General features: G+C 45.3%; 1 protein-coding gene across 3 annotated transcripts in view; it reads right to left on the reverse strand.

The window, feature by feature from the left end:
* Trio (trio Rho guanine nucleotide exchange factor) overlaps positions 1-17,137 on the reverse strand; it is a 302,139-nt gene that overhangs the window by 172,112 nt on the left and 112,890 nt on the right. For all 3 annotated transcript variants that reach the window (XM_031360502.1, XM_031360501.1, XM_031360503.1), the window contains exons 3-6: positions 14,813-14,927; positions 7,034-7,226; positions 4,155-4,667; positions 2,903-3,025 (exon numbers count right to left, since the gene is read on the reverse strand). In XM_031360502.1, the coding sequence (XP_031216362.1) occupies positions 2,903-3,025; positions 4,155-4,667; positions 7,034-7,226; positions 14,813-14,927 (944 nt within the window). The remainder of the gene's footprint in view (positions 1-2,902; positions 3,026-4,154; positions 4,668-7,033; positions 7,227-14,812; positions 14,928-17,137) is intronic.

Consider the following 17,137-nt stretch of genomic DNA (forward strand, 5'->3'; position numbering starts at 1 on the left):
AAATTCTATTTTTAAAACTGTAAAATTATCAATCAACTCACTGAAAGGCATAATTGTTAACCACAAAGCAATCAGATACACAAGTGGGTACACAGAAATACACTGTTACTCACTTCCTGGCTTCCAACCCTGACGAGGATCCAGATGGCAGGCCCGTTAACAATTACAAAAAACTGAAGGAACCCAGCTAGAACTCAGGAATTCAGACATATGTACTTAGTAACCAAGGGTTGTCTGTGTGGAGACAAGTTCTCCTTTCTATACAAACTCAAGCCAACAGAAAACCTCCAGAGGGATCCACTTTCTCCCAGGAGTGGGAATTAAGGTGTAGAAGAGATGGTGCTACATTCAGATCAAGGAAAGCTACTCAGCTCTGCCCAGGTCCCTACCTGGATCTACCAGTCAACCAGACAATTAAGTATACAGGCTTTAAGATCAAAATGAAAGCTGCATTTTCCTCTGTGCACAGGACAATTGTGTGCACAGCATGATCTTAAAATTGTGTACTGCACGATCTTATAGTTGTGCACAATGTGATTTTACAGTTATGCACATAGTGTGATCGTACAGTAGTGTGCACATCAAGATCTTACAGTTGTGCATACGTCTGCTTCTGCTCCTCTCGCAGTCTGTTCTAATATTCAACAAACTTGTTGAATGCTATTTGTGGGATAACATGGAGTGGTGGCACACAATCAATAAATCTCGAATTACTCATGTATTTTCATTTTTGACTTTGCCCTGTTCCTGTCTGTGCGCCCCTGAGTGGAAGATAAACCTTTGCCTCCTGCTACTCACTACTAACTTAGCCAGCCTGCCCAATTCCTTCCTCTCGGGCTCCTTCCTCTTCCCACCCCTCTGAGCCACACTGTCATCAGCCTGCAGCGGCCCCCTCCCTACCACAGCTCACTGAGTCCTAACCCAAAGCATCAGAACTCTCTCCCTGGCTTTCCTTGCACCATCCTTTGCTGATCCTTTCTGTTATCATCCAGCCAGAACCTGGTGGAGTTGCCTCCATACCCGGGTGAGGCAGCAAACAAACCCCACCCATATTCCTTTGCTATAGACTCACAGACCTTGCACATCCTAAGCAGCAGAGGTAGAGGGTACTCCATGGAGGTGTGACACTAGTGAGCTTATGTTCCTGGCTTGTGTGGGTATATTAATTAAAATATAAAAGCAATGTGCTATGGGTTTGAGGTATCTCCCAAAGACTCCCGTGCTGAGTGTTTGCTAAGCTTGGTCCTTAGCTGATAGAGAGCACTAGTAGAGATGAGTCTAGCTATAGGAAGCAGGTGCGCCTCTGTTGGGACCCTTGCTCCCTTCCCTTTGTTTGCTTCCTGGACCCCATGGGGCAGCTCTGATCCACACTCGCTTCCCGCATTGGACACATGATTTGTGTCAGAAATAAGAGCCAAGCAAGCCTGGGCTGAAAGCTCTGAAACTGAACCCTGTATCTTCCCTGCACTGGGGATGGATCTCAGGCACCCTGTCACCATGGGGAAACTGAGGCCCGTATCTTTTCTGCTCGGGCTGCAGATCTCCATATTGAGTAACTGAGAAGTAACACCTTCCGTTTTCCTCTCTGTTCCTCCCCTGCCCCTTATTTTTCCTTGAAGTGACTGGGTTTGCTAGTGTTTTCTCTGACTCCTCAAGAGAGTCTGTCAGAGTGTATATGCAGAGGTTCTTACTTAGAATGGTTACAACAAGGGAAGAGAAGTCCATTGAAATGGCTCAGTGGTTGGGAGCAGTGACTGCTCTTTCAGAGGACCTAGGTTCAGTTCCCAGCACCCATGTGGTAGCTCACAACTGTCTGTAGCTCCAAGATCAGACATCCTCACCCATACATGCATGCAGGCAAAACACCAATGTACATAAAATAAAATACAATAAAATACAATAAAATAAATAAAAAAAGAAAGAAAGAAATGGTCCTGCTGGGGAATCCACAGATGCTCATGCATAGACTCGATTCCATAGTCTGTTGTCATTTTCATTTCCTGAGCAGACTATGTGAGTCTTTGTGTCTCCCATTTCCCGTGGCCGGCCACTTTCAGCACAACCAGAGGTGTGGTAAGCTGCAGAGCCCTTCAGAGCCTGCACACGGCTCTGCCACGTGTCATCCCTACTCCAAGGACCTACGCTTTGGCTCTTATCCTCAAGCATGTATGTTATGCTAAAATGAGCATCATTCTTGGTATTCCCTTGTATGGTTCCTTTAAAGACTTCCTACTTACAGACTTGTATTTAGTCTCTTACGCTTTACGGTTCCTGAAAACACTCCAGGCAGTATGAGAAAGGACCAAAACCTGGTGGGCCTCATTTGCCACACATGTATGATGGCTGAAGATTCATGCAGGTATCAGAACAGGGGCCAGGAAGGCCCAGAAAGCTCCTAAACTGCTGTCCACAGCACAGCCTAACTGAACTAAGCACACTAACTAAGAAAGGTAACACAGATGTAATGCAGAAAATAAGAAAGTGAGAGCTAAGAAGGAGGGGGGAGAGGAGGGAAGAGAAGACATCTCTCATAGTTTTAGGAGTTCCTCACCTGCTTTAATTAGATAACATCACAGGTGTTAGTTATGATTTCTTGAGCACTAACTACATCTTGAAAAGTATATTAAAGTGTTTTATACATACAGAGTAAATAACAGAATACATCAAAGATAGACAGTGTGCCCACTTCATAGATTAGGCAACTGAGGGTCAAAGAGGTCAAACAGATCCTCCAGAATCAGACAGAAAATGAAAGAGCGGCAATTAATCATCTTTACATCCACTGTCACCCTGACGACCCCGCAGGGCCTGTGTGAGATGTGGGTGCTCCAGCCACTAAGTGTCTCCTGTTTGCTAAAACCCTTTTGTGGGCCAGGATCTGTAGGATTGGACAGCAGCTTACCATACAGTTCATAGCAAAATGATTGTGCTGCGTCTGAAGCTCCATGGCATGAGGGTGGCTGCTCCCAATCTCCGTGTAGCTGTTCAGAAACAGGCCTTTGTTGTGTGTGATCCAGTCAAACATCTACCAGGAGAAAAAGACAGGCTGGAATCACTGCAGAGAGACGGGGCTGAGGGCGTGTGCTGGGGAAGGGAGTCGCTTTTCTGAGAGCTCTGAGAACAAGCAGGTGCTTCTACGGCAGCAGATCCCCAAGAAAGTCTCAGCCCACACCCCCAAGCTAAGGAAAACTTCTGTCCTCTGTTCCCAGGACCCTTCCTCTAGAAAAGGGCCCACATGTCACACTGCTCAGGCTGGACCCAGGGCTCTCGGGTCTCTGCATTAGGCTCCAGGCAGGTTATCAGCAGCTGAAACAGTACTGTCTTTAACACAAGACAGACACAGAAAGCTGAGCAAATGCAATCAACAAAAATTAACAAAAACATTTTAAGGGACTTGAGAGGTTTACGCCTAGGTCTCCTGTAACCCAGTGATACTGTCAGCTGACTAGAAGTCCTTTTAACTCACTGAATCAAAAATTTCTAATATAGTTTTTCACTCTACAGTAAGTTTACTAGCCCATGAAAAGAACAAAACAAAAAACAAACAAACAAACAAACAAAAAAATCAATGACCACACAAGTTAAGACGGGAGACTTCACCTATGCTCATGGCTTGTTTGCAAGTGTCCTTTTCTTTGACATTGCAAAGAATACGCTGGCTGGCGATGAATGAACATTCCCTTTGACCAGCTGGTGTCTCCAGCACACAAGAACAGCACGTGAGAACACAGAGCAGTATTGCTTGGATCACACAGAAACGTGTTTTCAATGGCATCCCTCTCTCCAGCCATAGGTCTGAATGGGGTTTGATGGCTTTGTTTGAGGAGAGAGGAGGTACTGGAAAAAATCTATATATAAAATTGTTGCTTTAAGGAATACAATCATGAAATTTGTACTTTTAACAAAAAAAAAAAAAATTCACCCTTGCCTTGCCCTCACACTTTCTAAAGCAGCAGAGCGTTGTACCGTAAGTAAAACTGGAAGCCAGAGATAAGCACAGTCTCTGAATGGCCTTTGCTGCAGCGTGATCATTGTAATACTACTGTTTTTCTCCTTCTGTTTTCTCACCTGATCACATCAGTCTTGGCTGTGAGACCCACTGACCCAGCTGCATCCCCATGTCCTGTCAGGCTGGCACGCCCCTCCCCCTTTACCTTCTCAGCATCCTGTTCGAACAGCCGCAGCTGGAAGCACTGGTCCAGCTTCAGTTTCCTCACGTGCCACATCTGGTGCAGGTGCTGCCGAGTGGAGTGCAGCCTGTCCAGCATGGTGGACACTTTGGGCAAGAGGTTCTGCAGGTCCGCATTGCCCGAGCCTGAGTTCTTTTTGGGAAAACTGTCGCTGCTCTGAATCCGCTGAAGCAGCTTCTGCCCCTCTAAGTCCAAGTCCTCTATGGGAGCCTTGATCACCTTCTTCTTCAGCTGAGAGTGCTCGTCGATCATGTTCCGAGCCCCCTCTAGGTCCTGAGGCAACTCCTTTTTTGCAAGAACATCCTGAAGTTCCTCTAGCCGTGACAGCATATGGGCCGCATTGCTAATGTATTCCTCAAAAGCTACTCGGATTTCTATCCATTCCTCATGGTTGTATTCCAGGCAGCCATCAAACTCGGGAGTTAGCTGGGAAGGGTCAACTACTTTGGTAAGGCCTTCTAAAGAGACCATATTTGTCTTTAGGAGGAAAAAAAAAATTACGTATGAGAAGATGAACCAATTTTAGGTGGTCATATCATCCTATAACTTGGCAGTGGTCATACAGAGGTTTCCAAAGTTAAAAGTAACCTGCTTATAGAAGACCTAGTCTATGTCTGGTTTTGCTTCACCAGAATACAGAGGGGAGTCTCATTATCAGTGTGATAAAAACTCCATTGAAGTAGCACGTTAGTGAGAATGCCTAGCAGCATGAAACTGTAATTTTCAGAAGCCCCAAATAAACTAGATTTTACTCAAAGAATGAGAAGAACCTAAATGCTAGTCTTATTAATACCTCAGGCTTCAGAGAGAGCTGTTGAAAGTGATTTCACAGGGTCAGGACACTGGGAATAGAAGCTTCCCTGTGATAGCCACCCACAATCCTGTACAGCGTAGCCACTGTGCATAGCCTGTCTCGCATCCCAATTTAACATTAATGAAGCTTCAGTTTATCCCAGTCTAAGCCAGAACTCTCAACCTCACCTGATGTACGGGGGAACTGGCTAGATGCCTCAGGGAAAACATGAGGTTGGGGTGATAAAATGCAAACACAAAGATAACTGAGCTGGTCTAAAGCTGAAAAAAAAAAAAAAAAAAAAGCCCGGCTACTCCACCTCTGCCACCTCGGGTCAGACAGGTCAGACACAAAGCTAGAACTGACATCTCCGTGCTGGCTGGCACAGGCTGGAAAGAGTGGCTCAGGCCTGAACTGCCTTAGCCTACAGTGCCACAGGGGGCTTTTTCTTATCCATCTGCTGGGCCATCAGCAACCTCCATGGATACAGCCACACACAGAGATCAGCAACCTCCATGGATATAGCCACACACAGAGACCGGCAACCTCCATGGATACAGCCACACACAGAGACCGGCAACCTCCATGGATACAGCCACACACAGAGACCGGCAACCTCCATGGATACAGCCACACACAGAGACCGGCAACCTCCATGGATACAGCCACACACAGAGATCGGCAACCTCCATGGATACAGCCACACACAGAGACCAGCAACCTCCATGGATACAGCCACACACAGAGACCAGCAACCTCCATGGATACAGCCACACACAGAGACCGGCAACCTCCATGGATACAGCCACACACAGAGACTGGCAACCATGCAGAGACAGCCAGGTCAGGAGGAAAACAGGCAGGCACCTTCCAGAGCCTGGAGTAAGAGACTAACAAATAACACTAGCAAATACTTGTGTGAGTGCAAACTACTATTTTTTTTTTTACTTAGAACATGTATAATTAAAATACATAACACTTTACATTTTCCATTAAGCGAATACCTAAGAGCCAGTAAATTATCTTTCAAAATTATTGCTTATTGTGTAGAAGATAAGACTGTGCTTTATATTTCACTTAAACCACATCAAAGTAGTTTCAAACTTAAATTTAAATCACATTTTAATCCCAGAGAGAAAAATCAGCACCATGGAAAGGTACTTTAGAATCCAAGTAGTACACACAAGGAGACATCAGTATGTTGACAAGTACAACTGATGCTGCTTCACCATGGAATATTATTTATCTTAAAATGTGATTCGTTTCCACTGAAACCTAATATTGAGGCAGAAATGACAGAGACAGCAAGCTCTCCTTCCACCAGGAACGGTTAGAATTTATTACAAGAAACTATTCCAGTCCTATTACAGAACAGGACCTGAGCCAAGCGTCAAGCCGTCTGGAATACTTTCTCCTCTAATCATCCCATTAAACTGACCACATCAAAAGCCTTGTCAGAATTGTGGTAGCTTAAGGAGAGGCGGCTCTCAGTAGGGAAGAAAATAAATTAGCAGGCTTTGGTTTACTTTTTATAACCATCCGATAGCCGTCGTCCAGGCTGAGCTGAATGCAGAACTCTATGATTCTAAAAGACTCTGTCCACTTTTACAAGTGAAAGATGACATGTAAAGTGGCTTACGAGTCTCCCCAGAATCGATGACCAGATAAGCTCACTGCTCCTGCTATTCCCTCATCCCCAGGATGAAGCAGCCACCACAGATCTGCAGCCACATAGCCCAGTGCTGACAGGGGGAGCTGTTCAAGTGATGGGAGCAGGCTTCTCCTTCCAGGCTACATTCCCTCCCCCACCCCGCACCCTAATCCCAGAGAACTGAAATCCAAACCCGTGTCAAAAGCCACCACAACAAGAGAGGAAACGAAGGCGACTTTAAGCAATAACTAATGCTTACTATACATACATAAGACCTCTGGGCCACGCTCAATACTTGGCTCTAAAGACCTGTCATCAGCTCACTGTGGTGAGGATGCATCAGCTTATCATCAACCGTGCTTGTGAGTTTAGGACGTGGGTACCCAGAGCGAGTGTTACCTCAAATTCAAATTTGGAGCTGCCAAAATTCGTCCTCTGTTTCTGCCAGAAGTTGTCGGGCTTGATTATCAGGGCGATGTGGATGCAGCAAGGGAAGGACTCCTGCAGGATCTTCAGCAGTGGCTTGATGGAGTCCCACTTGGAGCCACGCATGTCCACAATCACTGTGAACCCTCGCTTGCAGACTTCCTCGCTGCAGAGCAGGAAAGAAGCTGATGAGTAAGAGAGACAGCTCAGCTGCCCAAGCGCATGCAGTATGAGGGCTAGGGCTCACATCCCCAGGCACCCACACTCATAGTTGGGGTGTGTTAGGGTGGAAAGCTCTGGCTGCTCTTCCAGAGGACCCAGGTTCCTTTCCCAGCATTCATATGGTAGCTTCCTGCCATTTGTGACTCCAGTCCCAAGGGATCCGAGGCCCTCTTCTGGCCTTCATGATTACTGCACAGGGGAGGGACAGACAGGCAGCAAGCACGCAAACAAAAATAGGGAAAACAAAAAACAAAAACAAATAAACAAACAAAACAAAACAAAACAAAAACCACTGGGTGTGGCCAGTATTCCTGTAACCCTACACTGTGAGGGGATGAAGACAGTGGGATCCTGGGGCTTGCTGGCTGCCAGGCTAGCTCCAGGTTCAGTGACACTCCAGGAAATAAGGCCAAAAATTGTTAGAGCAGGACCTCTGATATCCTCTGAACTTCTGCGAGCATGCCCATACAAGTACATCTATCTGTGCATAAACATTCACACACATCCCCAACAGGCATGCTCAAAGTGGATAGATTGACAGACCGACGGATGGAGACATAGACAGAGACACATGGACAGACAGTCACACACACACACACACACACACACACACACACACACACACGGAGGGGGGTGCATACACTGACCTCAAGAACCACAGCATGATGCCTTTTGCCTGGATGGCTCAGCAATATTGCCCCCCTCCCTGGTCCTCCTTCCCTAATACCAGAAGAGACCAGAACCTGACCACAAAGGAATCAAGGCAGAACAGTGGATTCGAAGAGGGTTCAGCTTCAAAAGCCTTTAAATTTCCAATTCTTCATAGATATGGCATTACATTCTGGCCTTCTATGTGTTGTTCACTGATGGGGCACACACTCATTTAGTAACTACTACAGACAAAGACCCCTGGAGAGTACTAGGAGTTACAAACTCACAGTGTGGCATGCAGAGCCCAAACTGGGGACAACTTTACTTTCAGGATTTCCAAGGCCACAAGCAAAGACAACAACCCAGTGGCAAGCGGGGTAATGCTGGGAGCTTTCCAGAGGCTGGCTGTGGTCCCTTTCCTCTAACCCTGTTCCACCACGGGGTCCTTGGCATCAATTATTTTGACAAGCTCTGTGAGGAAAATCTAGGTGTATGTCTGTACTTAGATTACACTCATCTTCATTATGAATGTGGTAGCGGGTAACAATCCTGGCTCCTGGCACAAAACCATACTGTGTTAGGAGTAACATGGCTTCCCTTTCTGGGACCTTGGCAGTTAAACAAACAAAAGTGTCAGCTGCAGCAAAGCATGGTGTTGAGTGCCTGCAGTTCTAGCACAGAGGATGCTGAGGAAGGAGGGTCACAGAAGCCAAGACTGAGATTGGCATAGGCAACAAGCAAGTCCCATCTCAAAAAGGAAGGGGGGGTACTTGCTCATTTCAGCAAATCTCAGCCCTGGAATAGATGGAAAGTGGACACGATGCACATCTGCAACAATATTACTAGGTGTGAAGTGTATCTCAGTTGGCAGGGTGTTTGTGTAACACGCACCAAGTCTAACACCCATACTATATAAACAATGTGTGGGAGTGCACGCCTATAATCTCAACACTTGGGAGGTAGAGGCAGGAAGATCAGAAGTTCAAGGTCATCCTGAACTATATATTGAATTCTGGGCCACCCTGGGCTACATGATACTTGGTCTCACAAAAAAACAAAACCAGGAAAACAAAAAACTGAGAATCAAGCTGTCCTGAGAGAGGAATAAAACTACATTGTAATGTCAAGGATTTATGGAGATTCAGTGTTGGCTTCCAAATTATTACAGAGGTAAGGCTCTCCTACAATCCGTAGATGCTGGTACCAGCCTATAACCAAGTAAAGACTGCATACAAGACTTAGAAACCTGAGACCTGAGGAATCTCAGTAAGGCTTGAGGGAGGTCTGTACCTAACATGAATAGCCCACATTTATTTAAATTTTCTACTTGTGTAATCCAAACTGAGATAACCTACTCTCACTGGAAGTCTAGAAAGCTATTGGCTAATTACTAGATGTTGGTGCAATGCAATGAAAATACATCGCATCTAAAGCTAACAGCATTCTTTCTCACACAGGCTTGGCTCTCCCTTCCTGTCCTTTGCCCTCCAAATGCCTCCATGAATGTCATTTTCCTCGCCGCCCTGTCTCATATGATCACTGTAATCAGCTTTCAAAGCTTCACAAATGCAAAGTTCACAGGACAGGGACAAGAGTCTACAGAGGCGTGTCATATTCCAGAAAGGTCTGTTGTGGAACTCAACAGAGACCTGGTTCACAGGCCCAGGGGCATAGTGGTTAAAGCCCAGGCGAGAAAACAGATGGTCCAACAGTCCTGGTTATCACCTGTCCTAATTAGCTTCCGCTGTCAACTGGACATAGCCTAGAGTCATCTGAGGAGTCTCCATTGCGAGATTTCCCAGGTCAAATTGGCTCATGGGTGTGTCTGTGAGGAATTGTCTTGATTGGTGTGGAAGGGTCCTGCATCCGTGGGAGGATGAGTGGGTCTGTGCTGTGTGAGCAAGCTGGATGAGCGTTAGCCAGAGAGCAAGCAAGCCAGCAGGCAGCATCCCTCCCTGACTCCTGATCCAGGCTTTTGCTTTGACTTCCTGCCCTGACTTCCAGTGACAGATGGATTATGACTTGGAAGTATAAACTCTTTCTTCCCAAGTTGTTTTTGGTCAGGGTGTTTTATTGCAGTAACACGAATAAAACTCCAACACTATGCAAGTGTTAATGATGCTTAGAAAGCGTTATGAATAACCTGTTACCTCCCTGAGGTGGTTAATCTTGCCAACCTAACTAAAGTAATGGAACTTATACAGTACACCTTTTGCAGTAGCCGATGATGGTATTTCCAAAAGAGATCACGGGTGGTGGGGTGGGGCAGGGTGTGGTGTGTTCTGACCTAATCAATGAATTCATCCCTTGAAGGGTTCTTCATGATGATATTATCCCAAGAAGGAGGTTACTAAACACATTCTTATTGTATCCTATCCCTGACCCCTTCCTGTATCCTCTGTCCCTCCCGTTCTTGTCCACCATGATGTGAAATGCTCTGCTTAGGCAGCCCTCTCCACTATGACAGACTGATATCAAATGAAACTAGGAGTTAAAATCAATCCTGGGGCTGAGGAGATGTCTCAGTGGTTAAGAGCACACTGTGTTCATGCAGAGGGCCCAGGTTCCATTCCCACCATCCACATGCAGCAACTCGGGACCACCTTAACTCCAGCTCCAGGGATCCACCACCTTCAGCCACTGTAGGCACCTCCTCTTGCTTGCACACCCAACATAGACCACATAATACAACAATCAAAAAGAAAATAAATCTTTCTAAAACAACAACAACAAATAAACAAAAGTCCTCTGCAGCCAGATATTTGGCTCCAGCAATGAGAAAGGTACTAACAGATGCTCCATACAGGTCTCCACTGATCATGGCTGACAGGTGGCTCCAACTCTTACCCTGTAGCTCACACTACTCCCCACCCACATAGAGTCAAGTGCCACCACACTGCTAACACCACAGACACAGGCATCAGCTGTTTCCCAGCCCCATTCACCACGCCTAGAATCCCCAGGTCATGGGATATCAAGCATCCTAGGTCTTTAGGATTCTAACTGGGCTTGTGAACATGCAAGGTTCCATGTATTGAAAGTGCAAAGCTCCAGATGGAACTAGTGCAGCCAGAGCCCAGGAGGAGGCACACCTGCTTGCTAAGTCTCAGAAGCATGTATCCTGCTGAAGCAACCCATTCCAGCCCCAGAAAACTGAAGCAAATTACCTTGTTTGGTTTACTATGGGAGTTGAGACTTCATTTTATATGTCAGTCTTCACTGAACCAAGATATTATTAAAATTACCTTGCAACCTATTTTTCTCCTGCCTAGTGTGATCCTAGACAGTATGCATATAAACTGTAAAGCCCCTCTTGAAAGAGGCTTAAAAGGAATCCCTTTTAACTCCAGGCTTACCAACAGGAGCAAGCAGAGAACAAACCAGAAGGCCCTCTGCTTGTCTTGCATGGCTTACAGGAGGATTAACTCTGTCCCCACCCAGGAGCTTTGCTCCCACAAAGTAGCAGTCGTCACAGCACAGGCACTGAGCTGGGCATGCAGAGTCTTCAGCAGTGTGCCGTCTTCACATCCAAAGCTGGGCATCCTAGGAAGAGCAATGACCTGCAAGCATCCTAAGTTCAACTGCTGTACACTACAATCAAAGGAACACGCAACACGTTCTTTAAGCCCTGCCTCCACATGATGACAGAAACAGATCTTGGGAAAATCTGACTTTATTAACTAGGAAATCTAGTAGCTGTATGAAGTGTCCTATGTTATCTGTAAGGTTAAAAAAAAAAAAAAAATTAGGTAAAACTTGGGCCCCTTCTGACCTGGATCTTTAACAAAGAAAAGTTCCTGAGTTCTGAGATGAACAAAGCCTCATGAATGGTCGGTCTCAAGTCAATCACTGGCTGTCTTCACACTGCTCATGAGCAACTAGAGTCAGGGAGTCGGAGAGCTTATCCACTTAGCTATCAGAAAGCATCCTAAAGAAGGTAAAACGCCCTAGACCTTAGGAAACACCAAATAAAGTTCAAGTAGCAATAGCAAAAGCAACCCCAGAAGGCTATTTTCACTGCTTTAGGGACCCCATGAGACCTCTGCTGCCAATGGTGTCCTGGAGATGGGTAGGGAATACTGTTGTTCCAAAATGTTGACTTTTTCTTTTTCCACTTTTGTGTCTGTGTCTGCATGCATCTATGTATGTGGGTGCTGTATGTACATGTGTGCATGTGTGTGTGTTCCTATCAAAGGCCAAGGGTGATATAGGAATCGTCTTGAAAAACTCTTCTATGCTTATTCATTGAAGCAAGGTTTCTCAAACAAAAGTCTCCTTAGTCAGCTTGCTCAGAGAATCCCCATCTCAGCCTTCCGAGGCTGGCATCACAAGTAGGCTACCACACCTACGTTGCATTTGTGCATGCTGGGAATACAAACTCTTGTCACACTTGCATGGCAATTCTCTAACTGCTGATGATTTCTAAGGTGAAGGAAGAAGTGACCCAGACACCAGAGCAGCACCAGTCACATTTATGCTCCCTGATGGAACTTGTGGCCAGAGAACAAAGTCTAGTTTACTTAGTGACAGCATGACAAAGAGAGAAACAGAAGAACAAGGATGGAAGGAAGAGATTCTTGCACCGTGAGAGGTGCACACAAGCAGCCTGACTCAACAGTCACAATGACCTCAAGAAATACTGTTTACCTTCACCTTTCACATAGCAGAAAGCCAACAGCAGGCACCGAGCAATGGTCCCAGGTTATTGGCCTAGGCCTCTCCATCAGCACACCTTTCCAGTCATACCGTAAGCCCGGCACTGCCTGGCCAAGAGCTAGTTGAGGGGGTGGGGGGAGGCTACCTTCCTGTCTCAGAAGAGTACTGGCAGAATCAGAGCCTACACAGAAAGGGAGAGCCAGGCGTATGCCTCTCACTAATATCAACAAATGATCACACAAATTGTATTACAAGCAAAGCTCCACAACCAAGAAAATGGCCACATTATTAATTTGCTGATGACATATATTGATCCCACTGTTCCAGAGTGCTCCCAGGAGGCACTGAGCTTGAAGGACATCAGAGGGGACTCGGGCTGTACCACCTGTCTCCATCAGGACCACCTCGGAGCTTCTCCATTATCACTGGAAGGATGCCTCAGTTACTTGTTAATTTACTTTTTAATCAAAGACAAACTAAATGCCATTCCTTGTCACTTGGGACTGGAAGTACAAAAGCAAATCAAGGCAATGAAATGGAGTGACTGCGTTCAGGAGATGAAGCACCATAAACAGTCAAGTGCAGATGCGGGAGATTACATGATGTTTGGGGTGTCACACGGTATCCCAGGGAGAATTACAAAGAAAAAAAAAGATAGGTAAAATCTGATAAATAGTTAACTTAGTTACAAGTGTACAGGTGTTTACTGCACTGTTCTTTCACCTTCTATACATAGGCTCATAATTTTCAACACATACAATATAGTTCGAGGGGTGTGTCACCCAGACAAGCACAGTGTAAACGAACAGTTGCATACTATAAATGAAAGTAAACCTTTTCCATTTGTACCAATGTAGACATTATAACAAGATAACCAATTATCAGCTGCATATATCTTTCCAATAGCCTAATTATTTTTGAGTCAACTGAACGAATGTCAAATTCAATTTCAGGTGCCAGGTGTAGAATCCATGACTCTGCGCATACAAAGTATGTAATCCACCTTCGTGAGATAGCCACAGCCCCAGTTTTGCAGGCTCTGTTAACTGGTCACTGCAGACACACACTGGCTATATTCCAATGGAAATTTTAGTGGACAACCTCAAGAATATCCTTAGCAGGTCATACCATCAAGAGCACAGCTGACTTCTGTCCATTGCTAGGCTCAATAAAAGAGGGCGCAACTGCCTGCCCTGGTATCAGTCTAAACAGGACACTCACACACCACATATTTTGGCAGGCCTGTTCCAGGTACCTCAACTCAAAAAAAAATTTTTTTTAACTCTTTTACATGTAGTTGTATGTGTAGCTGTGTGAATGTAGAGATCATCAGAGAGTTGTATAGTCAGTTCCCTCCTTTCACTCTGTTAAGGATCAGGGAGTGAAGCTTTCTCTGCAGAGCCACCTCGCTGGCTCAATATACCTCACACCCCTTGCACTGATATCAACAGTAGGAGTTACTTTTCTCAAACCCAACAAAAGCAACCGAAGTGGGGAGAGGCCGCAGGATCAAGAAGGGGATGGCTGACCCTGGACCACTGGGAAGCAGAGAGAGGAAGAGTGTTCCTGTGAAGGTGTCTTCCTCCTGAGTCTCTCTGCTGGGTGCTTTGCTCCTGCCTTACTGGGACACTTCCCCAGCTCTCCACTGCTCCTCACTCAGACTCTCTGGGAAACAGCACACTGTTTACCCATGGTGTTGGTCAGCATCCACCCTGAAACCCTGTCACTCATCTCTCAGATTTAGTGGCGTCCTCAGACTGGTAAGATTGTATAAGCCAGCTGATAAAGATGTTTGATGCCTCACAAACTTCATGTTACAAATCAAAAGAATACTTGTAATACACAGAAGCTCAGTGTAAGAAAGATACATATAGGTTGTCAAAAAGAGCAAGTTTCTGATAATCCAGGCAACTGGAACTTGCTGCAAGACTCATTAAAGACCTCCTAGATTCCAACTCAACAGTGTAAGATCCTAAAATCCCAGCTAAGTGAGCATCTGAAGTCCACCATCAACACCCAACGTTCTGCAATAACAAAGGCCTGCCTTCTGGTTCCTGATCCAGAGTGTTTCAAATAATCCAACAATGGTTATAAAAGTGGCAATAAAAATAAAGATTGTGATCTTAATTTTATGTTTAAACCTACAGTTTAGCTGTCTTCTAGAGAGAGGCCACACCCTTGGAACTTCAGAAAACACTGACAAGAAAGTCACACAGAGCTTACCTGGGAATGCAGGCTAAATAGGAAATGAGCCTCCTGAGATCCTCCTGCCGTATTCTGTCATGATTGCTGCGGGCTGGAAATGTTAAAATGGGACCTCCACGCTTATCTCTACCACCTACAAAATAAACATTGGGAACAAACTTAGGTGCGGCAAGATCAGACAGAATGTTCTACATGCCCTTGCAAGTCCCAGAATCTCCATCCATCCATTCAGGCAGAACTGTAGCTAACCCTACCACACAGTCAGGAAGGGAGTTACAAAACTCTGTCATCTTTGTGCATCTCATGCTCTCTCGGGACTCAGGCAATGTCCGGGTTCTAAAGGGCAACTGGAGGATGTCACAGATGAGATCCTTCTGTTTCTTCTAATGTACAAAAAGAAACGCTTTTCTTTAAGGTTTGGAAAGACGAGTACTCTGGTACTCTAATGCACATGTTTTACTGACCTTAACAAGCCTTTCTCCCTTGCTCCCACTCTCTAGCTCCCCTCTCTCTCTTCCGCTATCTCTCCTTCCCTCTCTCTAGCTCTCTTACACTCTCCTACTCAGGGAGCTAAACAGAAGAGGAGGCAGCAAGACTGTGAGAGCCAAAGATGGGTGACTCCAAGGGAAGAGCATCCTCCACACAGAGCTGAGGCATGTGAGCTCACAGACACCATGGCAGCACGTTGTAAGACCTGCACAGGTTCAACCCAGATGGTGTCCCAGCACTAAGAGTGCAAAGTGGCCATTAGGTCCCACACCTAACCAAGAAACTACTACAACTGATACTCTTTGTTTGGCAAATGAAAAATCAGTTTTTTTCCAATGGAGTCTCACTGAACATATGACCCACAAGCCAGGAATAGGTAGCCAACACAAACTGCTGTTTTGTTTTTGTGGCCTTTCTGTTTTGTTTTGCATTGTTTGGGCTTTTGGGGGAAGGGGTCTTAATTGGTCTTTTGCTTATTCATTTTGATTTTTGTTTTCCTAGGTTTTGGGGGTCTTATTTTGTTGTTGGTTTTTTTTTTTTTTTTTTTTTTGAAAGAGAAAAAACAAGTTGTGGGGTAGAGAATTAGAGAGGATCTGGGAGGAGTTGGAGGGGAAAAACATGATCAAAATACATTGTATGGAAAACATTTTCAAGTAGAGAAAGAACATACAAATGAAATCAAGGTGAGCAGGGAAATTGGAAAGTAAAGCCAGATCAATTTAAGGGTCGGAGGAAAGTTCCATAAGGAGCAAGGGAAACCAGAAAATTTGACCTGGACAGAATGGCAGGAAGGTTTCTCCTGGGGTTAGCAAAGCCTGGTTGGACGTGGAGGCAAAATTGTCACACACACACACACACACACCCACACACCTTTTTTTTTTTTATTTCCAACTAGGGTAGAAAAGCATAAGAAGAGAATTCAGCATTCCCAAGTGGATTCTTCATTGAGTTCTACAACTCTGATAATTTCTCTTCAGATCTCAGACTTCAAGCCAGGGAACTCTTACTATTTATTTTCTGTGCACCAACAAAATATTATCAGAGAGAATATTAATGTGGCTTTTACGATGTCCTAGATTGACTTCGCATTCATTCTAATCAGAAATGAGACTTAATGGAGACTGAATACTTAAGCTGATCCATATGTACTGTTCAGCCACATAAGTTATTTATAACATAAATTCAATGGGAGCAACCCTGAACCACGGGCACCAAACCACATGGTGCTACAGCCCAGTTCCAGAGGCCACATGCCTGCTACAGTGTAGCTGCATGCCTGCTACAGTTTGGCTGCACAGGCTGCACGCCTGCTACAGTGTGGACTGCACAAGGTGCACGCCTGCTACAGTGTGGCTGCAAGCCTGCTACACTGTAGACTGCACACATACTACAGTGCTGCTCCTCTGGCTGCACTCTGCATTTTCTCAAGGGATCTTCACAGTGAGCCTGACAAGTGCTCACTCTCAGCCTCAGGTGAATCTCTAGAGTTGAAATGAATACAAAAGGACCACAGAGTGAGGTCCCAAGTGGACCACAAACAAGAACACTCTTTCATACCAGTGCTTGGGTTGTCCTCTAAAGACAGTGGAAGAGGCAGAAACTTGAGTAAGCCATAGGTTCCTGGTCATGTGGGAGCAACATTTATGAAAGAAGGGGAAAGACCATTGATAAGTAGCAAGTCATCTTGAAAATGTTCAATATTTTTATAGTAACGCTAATGGCTATAGTTTTTGAAATATCTCTTATCACTAAGATAGGACATATAACAGGTTTTTTAAAATGTTTCTCTTTTTTAAGATTTATTTATTTATTATATGTAAGTACACTGTAGCTGTCTTCAGACGCACCAGAAGA

The sequence above is a fragment of the Mastomys coucha genome, unplaced genomic scaffold, assembly GCF_008632895.1.
Source record: "Mastomys coucha isolate ucsf_1 unplaced genomic scaffold, UCSF_Mcou_1 pScaffold8, whole genome shotgun sequence".
NCBI classification, from domain to species: domain Eukaryota; kingdom Metazoa; phylum Chordata; class Mammalia; order Rodentia; family Muridae; genus Mastomys; species Mastomys coucha.